Source organism: Pyxicephalus adspersus, chromosome 2 (assembly GCF_032062135.1).
Source record: "Pyxicephalus adspersus chromosome 2, UCB_Pads_2.0, whole genome shotgun sequence".
NCBI classification, from domain to species: domain Eukaryota; kingdom Metazoa; phylum Chordata; class Amphibia; order Anura; family Pyxicephalidae; genus Pyxicephalus; species Pyxicephalus adspersus.
Window position 1 is genome coordinate 58,730,006 of NC_092859.1, and position 12,389 is coordinate 58,742,394.

At 36.2% G+C, this 12,389-nt stretch overlaps 1 protein-coding gene across 5 annotated transcripts in view; it reads right to left on the reverse strand.

Annotated features, from left to right (window-relative positions):
- Positions 1 to 737: 737 nt before the first annotated feature.
- FNIP1 (folliculin interacting protein 1) overlaps positions 738 to 12,389 on the reverse strand; it is a 96,305-nt gene continuing 84,653 nt past the window's right edge. For 4 of the 5 annotated variants that reach the window (XM_072400819.1, XM_072400822.1, XM_072400821.1 and 1 more), the window contains 3 exons: positions 12,140 to 12,337; positions 3,231 to 3,346; positions 738 to 1,199 (listed from right to left, as the gene is read on the reverse strand). In XM_072400819.1, the coding sequence (XP_072256920.1) occupies positions 1,121 to 1,199; positions 3,231 to 3,346; positions 12,140 to 12,337 (393 nt within the window). In that variant the 3' untranslated portion in view covers positions 738 to 1,120. The remainder of the gene's footprint in view (positions 1,200 to 3,230; positions 3,347 to 12,139; positions 12,338 to 12,389) is intronic. The other variant, XM_072400823.1, reaches the window with a different exon arrangement.

Genomic DNA, 12,389 nt, shown 5'->3' on the forward strand with positions numbered 1-12,389 from the left:
ACAGTGTGTGCAGATAGTGCCCGCTTTTCCAAGCAGGTATACTCCGAGATACATTCCTGCAAACCACTTGAAATCTGGATAATGAATTGGGGTTTCTGATATAAGGTAGCACATGACAATAAAAAGTGGATCAGACCAATTACCAGATCAAAATACTGTCACATGGGAGGTCCCATATGGTCATCCCTATCTAAGCTTTGACACCATCTGACAATGGAGCTGTAGCACGAAGGTGACAAGAAGGGGTGGCTCTGTAAAAAAAAAACCCTGGGTGACAAGCTATCTGAAGATTTTGCTCAACCAGGGCACTCTTCAACAGATCCTCCTTTGCAATCTATATTGTGATCTGTTGCAAGCTTACCAGCCTGATTCAAGGCAATGATGGTAACAGACAAGTTTAGAAGCCTGTTATGTTAGTGAAATTTCCTTTCCAATTGGCTGAAGTACATCATTATTGCTCTTTTAATGCCATCCTGAAGACCAGCAGATATAAAAACAAGTATATTTACAAATGTACTATTTCTGTATTATGTTGAATACTGCTTTATATTGCCAACTATTCATATATATATATATATATATATATATATATATATATATATATATATATATATATATATATATATATACATACACATATTTGCCAAGTGTTATGAAAAAAAATACACATAAAGCATTGCTCTTCGAGGAGACACCTGACAAAAATTGTAATTTTAGATGTGTTATTATAAAGCAAATATTTTAAAAGTAATTTTAATTGTTTGTTCAATTCCTCTTATGTACAAAATAATCAACAACCCAAAATACCCCCCTTCCCCCCAAAAAACAAAAAAAAAAGTCACCACAGTCTTCAAAATTAGGAAAAGAAGTCTGAAATGTTGCTGTAAAAAGAATAGTGTTACTCTGAAATGAGTATACTTTTCTTGTGATTTCTGTTTTGTTTAACTGTCTTCTATACTATAAATATGACTCTCCAATACACAGGAGTGAACCTTCATTCTTCTGTGATTATCTTCAGGATTTGACAGATCACAAAATCAGCTTAGTCACTGTTACCAAAATTCGGGAGGAATGAAGCTTTCCTCTTTCTGGCAATTCAGTCCATCAGGTGCATTCTCTATTACAGAAGAATCTGTGCAACATATGGAGAGTGGGTGCTGGCAATAGCAGCAAGCAAAGGAAGATCACTTGATTCGATTCTGAAATTCAAACAGACCATTTTTATTCACAATCATTTGTTTGGAGAAGCTGGGTTTATAACAGATTTACACCTAACTACTTACTAAAGGTGAATCCGAAGTTGCCCACCAAGCAACTCCAAATTAACACTATGTGCAAGAAAAGCTAATATACGTTTTTTGTGTACCATTGTGTTTCTTTGAGACAAGAGTACTGGCAACAGCATCTAGTTGCATATATATTTTGCAGAGGATTAAGAGTTTAAGGGAAGGTATCAAGTTTACGGTTAGGTCTTTTTTGTTACTGGGAGACATGCACCAATATCTACTGTGCAAATCTATTCTTAACAGTGATTATTAGCTATGAACAGAATACTTAAAGAAAAAAGAAAATATCTGTATACCGCTTATCATTGATAATCAATAACTAATCTGAACACCTAAAAAGCTTTGTAAGGTCATAAACGTTTTTTATTTATTACAGTTTTTTTTAAAAAATCCAGTTTTAGGTTTTGAAATTATAATTTTAGGCTTAAAAATGGATAACTTAAAAAATGTTTTACTACATTTATTTAAATTTAATTTCCCAGAATAACAGCAATAAACGTACATAATACTTGTTACACATGCTCTTTTGCTGTTGGAAACGATCTTTCACGATCATTTTCAGCGACAAATGACTGACAGATGAATGAAAGAATGCTGTACATCGCCATTCTTTTCTATGGAGAGGGGAGAATTAGCGGCCTTACAGTTGGCATACTGTAGTAACCTCAAGATCATACTGGTTAGTTGCTCTCAAGAGGGAGAACTTATCCTCTGCATGGTGGGGATCATGCCTGGAAACATTTATATACCGAGAGTGGGCAGGAATTGCCTGTGAAAAAGGATGCCTGTGCAGACAATTGGAGACTAATGTGTTAAAAGAATTCACAGTCCAGTATATTACAAATAAATAGTGCCAAAAATAGCGCATCAAAGGTATAGTAGTGTATAGAGGTAAACTGTAAGAATAACCACTGACCATGGATGAATAGATTTTGAAATCTATTGGCTCTAACAGACAAAATACGTCTGGACAGGAGCAGCCAGAGGTGGACAACAGCAGATAACTCTGTTACACTTAAGCTTTAACCCATTCCTGAGACTTTCAAAACTGACAGATTGAAGCTTACTCAGCAGATTATTCTGCCACACTGAAGCTTCAACACATTCCTGGGATTTTCAAAACTGACAGATTGAAGCTTACTACTAGAATCAAGTATTTCCGTTGTTTATCTATGAGAGCCTTACTATGTACTTCATAAATGAAGATACTCAACACTCAAAAGAGATAATACACCTCTAAAATTCTGACTGTGAAGCATTGTCTAGCCATTTGAAACACTTTTTCTATTTACTTACATGTTTATTGAAATATACTGCCACCAAAACCATCCAGCTCATTAAATACCCCTGAAGCCAATGTAGGAGAAACGCGTCAGGTGAAAGAGACTGACATGGTTATATCAATGATAGTAGTATTTTGATATATAGCAAGAAAATCCCAATCCCATGATTACACAATGGGCAAGGGATATATTGTATAATTATATGTAATTATGTATGATGAATTGTTTATAAATATATATTTCCAATCTTAGCCATCAAAACCCCATAACTCCCGTTCTTTTTATAATTGTTTTACTACATAACAAAGGGCGGCAAGAAACATACAGAACAGAAACCGCTCTCTCCTTTTTTGAACCATTTATGAGTTGTTTTGATTTTTTAAAATAAAGAACTGCAAAAAATATGTTAGGTTGTTTGTTTAGGTTTTTACTTAGTCTGAGATTAATGGCTTGGCATGGTGATATGTATCATAGTTATTACTCCCAGTTTAGCTTGCTGCACATGGCTGAAACAGTCCCACTTGAGACTGTATTTGAAAACACAATCCGTTAAATTACAGGCAATCTATATGCAATGGTATGAACATGGTTTCAGTACTCTTACACTTACTGTTGATCTGACTTTTTAGTAGATGAATGAGGTTATCTGTAAGAATCTTACCCTAGCACCATGCTTAGCTCCCTTACATGAACTCTTGTTTGTCCCTTAAGGTATTCAGACAGCATTCGACTCTTGAAGTAGAGTTCCTGTAGCCGGTCCTCCAGATGCATGATACACTAGTAAAATAAAAACCACAGTAAATATTTTGACCCCAGCTCTATAACACCGTATATCACAGTCTTGTAAGTTAGAATGGACAATGTAATCACGGACATAATGCAACCAAAACAAAATCCATTTTGTACTGGTCTAAATATAGCAAAATGAATTGTGATTGCATTGGGTTATCACACCTACTAATCCTTATGAAATAATGGCAATAATTTTCTATCTACTCTGCGTTGTTGCCTGCTGCAAAAAATCATTCATGTCTGCCCATTGCTTTGTCAAGAGTAAAATATTACTGGTAGAGCCATATGACTGTAGAAATGTGTGACTAAAAAGAACAGAGAGGTAAATTTTAAATAAACTAAACTAAAATTTAGTTTATTATTATAATAATTATTTATACTATTATAAAGAAGGGCATTTGCTGAAGGCATCTAAAGAAATTGGTCTTCTTTTTCACAACAAATTACACAGCTCAACAACAAAAATTGTTTTTCCAGTTCCCAGGAATTTTTCAATATATTTAGCGTATTTCAGTTCTGATGAATCAAGAAAATACATCAATTTATTTGAATTGCCTCTAGTTCTTGTGATACAGGAATCGGAATAGATGATTTTACCAACAAAAAATATTAACACAGCATATTATTAATAATATTTATTTACATCGATGTTTTGCATTTTTATATATCAAATGTAGCAATATTTTATTGAAACTTTCATTTGCTTTCTTTTTATTCATACATTTTCTTTTTTTACAGAAATATGAGTTCTTCAGGAAGAAGTTGTTTAATGACCCTAATGTATTTTGCTACATTTGTGGTGAATATTCTCAGCTAAAACAGAGAAGAAACATTACAGAATTTGCGAAACAAGCTTATCTTGCATATTTTGGTATTAATCTGGGGGACCAAGATAAGTATTGGGCTCCCCATATGGTATGCAAAACCTGTGTAGAGTGTCTACGTCAGTAGAAAAATGGAAAACTGAAAAGTTTGAAATTTGGTATACCTATGGTATGGCGAGAGCCCAAAATCATCATGATTGTTATTTTTGTGCTGTGAATGTAAAAGATTTCAATCGTTACAAGAAAAACAAGTGGGAGTACCCCACAACAACAAATGTTAACACAATAACTCAATCTTTATTTACACCTATATTTTGCATTTTATTTATTAAATGTAGCATTATTTTCATGAAACTTTCATTTGCCTTCTTTTTTCATACATTTTCTTTTTTTTACAGAAATATGAGTTCTTCAAGAAGAAGTTGTTTAAATGACCCTAAATCTATTTTGCTACATTTATAGAATTTGGTATGCAAGACTTGTGTCTACGTCAGTGGAAAAATGGAAAACTGAAAAGACTGAAAAGAAATTTGGTGTACCTATGGTGTGGCGAGAGCCCAAAAATCATCATAATGATTGTTACTTTAGTGCTGTGAATGTAAACGGTTTCAAACGGTCCAAGAAAAACAATTGGGAGTACCATGATTTGGAATCAGCAAGACGACTTGTGCCGCAGGGTGCTGATGTTCCTATACCAGTATTTAGTACACTCCCTGATATTCCTGTATCTGACATGGAGGATATACAGGGTTTGGAGTATAATCTAGGAGTTAGCAGTGGAAGTGAATATGAAGAAAGTGTTTCATCAAACCAGCAGTTCTCCCAAAAAGAGCTCAATGATTTAATAGGTGTGGTAAGTCTGTCAAAACAAGCATCTGAACATTTAGCATCCAGGCTAATAGAAAAGAACTATCTGAGACCGGAAGTTAAAATAACAGTTTATAGGACAAGAGAGGTAACACTCCTACCATATTTCAGTTAAGATGGAGACTTCGTGTACTGTTGTAACAATGTGGACTACTAGCCCATATGGGAATACCAGTATACTGAGCAGAAGACTGGCAGCTTTTCATAGACAGTTCCACTCGAAGTTTGAAATCTGTTTTACTGCATAATGGCAACTGCTATGCATCAATTCCAATTGGTCACTCAACCAAACTTAAAGAAGTTAAACTTAAAGAAGAATATGAAAATATCAAAATTGGTCTTACAAAAGCTTTGCTATCATGAACACCATTGGTCCATATGTGTTGATTTAAAAATGGTGAACTTCCTACTTGGACAGCAAAGTGGATACACAAAGTACCCATGTTTCATCTGCTTGTGGGATAGTAGAGCAAAGCAGGATAACTGGAAAAAAGTGACATGACCTCCAAGGGAAAACATGAAAAAAGGTGCAGGGAACATCATTAATGAGCCAGTGGTTGACGAAGAAAAAATCATTGTCCCTCCACTAGACATAAAGTTGGGATTAATTAAGCAATTTGTTATAGCTCTGAACAAGGACGATGATTGATTCAAATACATTTGTAGATTCTTCCCTGGGTTGAGTACTGAAAAATTAAAAGCAGGAATCTTTGATGGACCCCAGATTTAGAAAATTATTCAAATTTCACAAGTTACATGACTGATATAGAAGCTTCTGCCTGGCACAGCTATGTCATGGTTGTCAAGAACTTCTTGGGTAGCCATAAAGCACAAAATTATGAAGAACTGATACAAAACTTGCTCTTAAACTTTAAAAATGTGGGTGCTACTATGAGCATAAAGGTCCATCTCCTTAGCCATTTGCAAAAATATTTAGAAAACCTTGGTGATTTCAGTGATGAACAAGGGGAGAGGTTCCATCAAGATATAAAGGTGATAGAAGAAAGGTATCAGGGCAAATGGGATAGACACATGATGGCAGACTACTGCTGGAGCTTTTAACCTGATTATCCTAATCATCAGCATAAAAGGAAATGATACAAACAGAGGTTTTCAATTACTTCTTGATTTGTGATTAGTTCTGTAAATATACGCAATATAGAATATATTGACATTAAGTATTTCAAAAATTTAATTTTGTATACTTAGGCATATCTGGTTTAATTTTGCTTAATTTTGAGGTTATTCTTGAGGTAATTATTTCAAAAACTAGAGCCAATCCAGCAAAACCAATACCATATTTGGAATCTGTGCATCAAACATACCATAAAATGACATTATTCTGTTTGTCAAAAAAATGTTTTTTGACCAGTGTTATCAATTTTTTTTTCCAATATCGTACCCTACATAAGAATCTTGACAGCCTTCTAATGTAAACACACATCAAATATTTCTAAACTGCCAGAAACTGAAGCACTCATTATATTTTAGGATCTTTTAGAGTAAATTATTTCACATTACAAGGGTTCAGGGATGGCCTGTTTTCAAGCTGTTTTACTCTCTCTCTCTTGTAATGAATATCTAACAGTCTTAGCAAAAGCAAACTTGAAGGATTTTTTTTTTTTTGTAATTCTGCACGTAAAACTTATTTTAAAGAATTCTCTGAAGCAACGTTTTCTATCTTTTTACCTCCAAGAAACGTTTGAAATATTTTGACATCTAGGGGATCCCCAGCTAAAATCAGTTAATTAGGGGTTTGTGAGAATATTTTACCATACTTCGGTTAGTAGGCAAAACACCCCTCTTACAAACTGCTAAAAAGATTGATTGATGTCATGCCACTGGCTCTTTTAAGTGACATTGGCAGAATAATGCAGGTATAATCCAAGGTCAATGGGCCACAGCTCAAGGAAAACCCAGCAAGCACAAGCAGCAAGTTTGTGGGCCACATTTAAGTATTTCAAATTTGAGCTAATCTTCATTCAACTGCAGGACTGGTAGTCCTGCTGCAACGCATTTAAACAGCACAGATAAAAACTTAATGCTTTATGGTTTAAGGATAAGTTTCAAGAGCACATCTGTGATGCCACTGGCACATCTTTTGAGCTCCCATAGCTATTTTTAAATGTCATTGTCTGACATTACATGATTACAAAGTAGGTCAGATTAAAAAAAAGACATCAAATTCAACAACAAGGGAAATATACATATCCCAGATATAAAACCCTATGGACATAGTTGGCCCAGAGGAAGGCAAAAAAATGGTACAATTTGCTTCAACAGGGGGAAAAAAATTCCTTCCTGATTCCAAGAGGCAATCAGATGTTTACTGTTATCTTTACTTTAAAGCTTTAATACCCAGTTAAAATCTGTGGTTCTAGAAAAGCACGCAGCTTTTTTATAAAGCAATCCAAAGTAGTTGCTGAAACTACTTCCTGAGGGAGCCAATTCCACATTTTCACAGACCTTACAGTGCAGAATCCCTTGCTTATCCGTAGCTTAAACTTCTTTTCCTCCAGATGCAAAGAGTGCCCTCTTGTTCTTTGTAATGACCTCAAATAGAATAATTTGGAAGAGAGTTCTTTATCTGAGCCATTTATATACTTTTACAGGGTGAGCATAATATTATTATTACAAAGTATTTATATAGCGCCGACATATTACGCAGCACTGTACAAAGCCCATAGTCATGTCACTAGCTGTCCCTCAAAGGAGCTCAGGATTCCCCCTTAAACGACTCTTCTCAAAGGAGAATTGATTCAGTTCAGCTAATCTCTCCTCATAGCGGAGCTTCCCTATTCCTTTTATTAGTTTAGTTGCCCTTCTTTGCACTCTCCCAAATTCCACAATGTCCTTTCAGTGAACTGGTGCCTAAAACTGTTTAATAATAATAATAATAATAAAACTGGACTGCATGTTTCAGATGTGGTCTGACCAATGCTTTGTACAGGGGCAGGATTATGTCTCCATCTCTGCGGTCTATTCATCTTTTAACACAAGAAAGTATTTTGCTAACTTTTGATATTGCAGCTTGGCATTGCATGCTGTTAATAAGTCTATTATCTACCAGAACCCCTAGATCCTTTTCCATTTCTGATCCTCCCAACTGTATTTCCCCTAGACAGTATGAAGCATGCTTGTTGTTAGCCCCCAAGTGCAAAACTTTACATTTATCTATATTAAATGTCATTTGCCACTTGGCTGCCCAATCAAACAGTACATCCAGGTCTGCCTATCCTAAGACTATAGACATCCTGTATGGACTTAATTCCATTACATAGTTTGGTGTCATCTGCAAACACAGAAATGGTACTTTTAATCCCAAACTCTATATCATTTATAAAAATGTTAAACAGTAAAGGTCCCAACACTGAATCATGGGGTAATCCACTAATACCTTAGACCATCCAGAGTATGAATCATTAATCACTACTCTCTGGATGCAGTCTTTAGGCCAGTTTTCTATCCATTTAACAGATTGACTTTTCGAAACCTAATGACCCTAACTTGCATATTAACCATCTGTGGGGCACTGTGTCAAATGCTTTAGCAATGTCCAAGTACACTATATCAACTGCTAATCCACTGTCCAACTGTTTACTTACTTCCTAATAAAAATAGAGTAAATGCATGCTGACTATCACTTATAATATTATTTTCTAGCGGAAACTCCCCTATGTGGTTTTTTCTCATATTTCTAGGACCTTTCCAACTATGGATGTTAAACCAATCGGTCTGTAATTACTTGGTGTTGACTTTTTGAAGATAGGAACCACATTGGCCTTACGCCAATCCATTGGTACCATGCCAGTGAATAAAGAGTCTCTAAAAATTAAAAATAATGGCTTTTAAATAACTGAGCTCTGCTCTTTGAGGACACGTGGATGTAATTTATTGGGTCCGGTGCTTTGTCAACCTTAATTTTGCCCAACTGTTTCTCAGTCATATCAATTTTGAGCCATTGTGGACCATTTAAGGCAGTGATATCGCTATTATGAATTTGGACTTGAGCTCTGACATTTTCCTTTGTGTACACAGAGCTGGAAAAAGTTTTTAGTAAATACCCCTTTTCTGTATCCCGTTACCAAACCAGAGACATCCTTTCACGAGCCTACATGCTCAGATCTGATCTTTTTGCTTTTATAATATTTTTTAAATATTTTGGTTTTTGCCTTACTTTTGTTTGCAATCTGCCTTTCATTTTGAAGTTTTGCAGATTTTATCTCCTTTTTACATCTTTTGTTATATTCTTTATAGTTTTCAAATGATGAAGGTGATCCTTCATTTTTATATTTTTGGAATGCCCTTTTCTTGTTTTTTATGGCTTTTTTAACATCAGCTGTGAGCCAGAACCTCTTAAACTTATTATTCATTGGAATATATTTTTCAGTGTGGTTGTGTCGAACAATCTTGAAACATTATCATTTCTGTTCTATGTTCTTTGAGGACAATATTGTCTCTCAGTCCAAGTCACAGGGAGCTGCCCTTAATAATGCAAAATTTGCTCTCTTAAAAAAAAAATGTTTTTATCTTTCCTGTTTTTGCTTCCTGTTTACAACTTACATTAAATGAAATCATATTATGGTCACTGCTATCCAGATTCTTTTTAATATGCACATTGGTTATGAGCTCTGCATTGCTAAAAAGAACTAGGTCCAGCAAAGTATCATTTGTCAATGTCCATGTAGTTGAAATTTCCCATGAATAAAACCTTTCCAGTTTTTTTCTGCTTTTTCTATCTGTGCTAGTAGTTGCATCTCAGTTTCTTCCTTAGCACTAGGGGCCTAAAGCAGACTCCAATTAATAATTGTGTGTTATGCATCCCCACATTCAACTCCACCCATAATGCCTCAACCTCATCGCATGCTCCATCAACAATTTCTGCTTTCACATTCACTTTCAGATCACTTCTCACATACAGACAGACACCACCACCACCCTTTCGTTTGACTCTGTCTTTACGAAAGAGTATAACCAGGAATGTTAACAGCCTAGTCATGTGAAGAACAAAGCCAGGATTCAGCAACACTAAATAAACCATAGTGCTCTTTATTCATTAAGGCTTCAAACTCCCCTATTTTGTTTGCTAGACTTCTAGCATTGGTGAACTGGCTCTTTAAATTGCTGCATTTACCAGCACTGTTTGCCAAACCCTTTATTTTTTCAGTAAAAATAGTACTGCGCAATCCAATGTTTGTGTGTAGCATGGGAAGTTCCTTATGTTTATCCATACCCTCCCTCCAACTATCCCCAATCCACCCTCCACTAGTGGCTGACCCCTGTCAGACCTATCTGCCAACTTCTATACCTGCCCCACCCCCTCTGTTCTAGTTTAAATATCCCTCCACTATTCCCCTAAATCTTTCCTAGCTGAGCAGACCACCTTCCATTTAGATGCAAACCCAAGAACCCAAACCCTTCCCTATTACACCAGGACTTAAGCCATGCGTTTAGCTATCTAAACTCCTTCTGCCTTTCTTGTGTTGTGCATGGCACAGGCAATATTCCTGAGAAAAAAACCTTGAAGGTCCTTTACTTCAACTTGAAACCTAGATCTTTAAACTGATTTCTAAGGATCTTTCATCTTCCATCTATCCTGTCATTGTGTCATTGGTTCCAACATAGACCAAGACAGCTGGGTCATGCCCTGCCCCTTCCAGTATTTTGTCCACTCGGTCCACCACATGCTGAACCTTGGCACCAGGGAGACAGCAAACCATTCAGTTGAAGGGATCCGGGATGACAAATTATTATCAGTCCTCCTCATCATAGAATCCCCTATGACAACCAATTGTATTGGCCTTCCTGAATTTCCTTCCCCATCCTTACTGGATGGGCTGCTCTCCTGGCTGTTAGGGGTAGAAGTACCATATAGAGTTTCCACCACTGGGTCTGCCACCTGTACATTTTCACTTTGAAAATTTGTTAGGGTGTTCAAACACAGGTCTGGCCTTCCTTTTCTGGGTGCTCCTACCACTCCCTCTAACTACAGTAACCCAACACTTTATATGTTCATCCTGATTAACCTATCCACCCTATCTAAGCCATTAACTACCTGCACAGTGAACAGAAGACCCCTCTCAAGGTGATCCAGTGATCGCAATGCGCCTCCCCAGCTCTCCAATGCGAGATACCAGAATGGCGACTTGCTCACATCTGTCACAGCTGTTTTCACCTAGGAGCTGTTGCTCCACTTGTGCATACATATGATAGACTGTGCACTGAACAAAACCTTCCACCATCCTGCCACTCATTTTCCCAGTTACCATGTTTGTGTTCAAAGAGTTAAAAAAATTTTACTTAGAGTTTGTGGTTACTATAAGGATTCAACCCCTTTTGTGTTCAAAAGCCTGTTTTTTTATAACTCCAATTAAAAAAAAACTGACAGTCAAACAGACACAACTCCCAAATGCACAATACTAGAAAACAACTGTGTTTTCTAACTCCAGCTAATTCCAAGCCACTTGTTTCACCAGCCAAGAGTGAGCAAGCTCAAGGTGAGTCTGCCCAGAATTTAAATCACCTGTGAAACCTTGACCTCTGCCACTTAGAGGTCAGCAAGAAAAGAGGAAAAAAAGCAATAAAAAAACTGACAGCCAAACAGACACAACCCAACAGTCAGACAACTCCCAAATGCACAATATCAGAAAACAACTGTGTTTTCTAACTGTTTCACCAGCCAAGAGTGAACAAGCTCAAGGTGAGTCTGCCAGGAACTTAGAGTCTGACATAAAAATAACACATAATGTTTAATCTCATGAACACTGTGCTGGGAAAAACTATTGGAAAACAATTTGTGAATGTTACCGCTTCAATAGTTACAATTTAGGAAATAAAAAAAAAATAACTATCCAAATTTTCTACCAAATGAAAGCTCTATCTGTTCCAAACAAAACATGTGCTGTGTTTTACAAAACATAAAAAGTATATGCTATACAATCAAGCCATTTCTAAAACAAATGTGATGTTCTAAAACATAATGGTAGAAAAAGGGGGTTATTGGGACTGAAGATGTTAAGAAATAAAAACAATTAGAACTCAGATTTAGATCTTTTTAGTAAAAACAGTCAAAAGTAAGAATACTTACAAAGTTTGCTGACAGACTGTGTTTGTAAAGCTGAAGAGTAGAATAAAGCAGGTTGGAGACCAAGCTGGATACCAGCACCTCTTTGCCTAGCTTATTATCTGTTGTTCTTCTCTGGCTACTGGCAACTTGTACAGACCACTTGTCCACATCTGCTATAATGCAGATAGCCTCTGCAATGGGCTCATCCAAAACTGGATGCTACACAACAATGAGAGGATAAAACAGAACAGTGAATTTAGGGACATAAAGT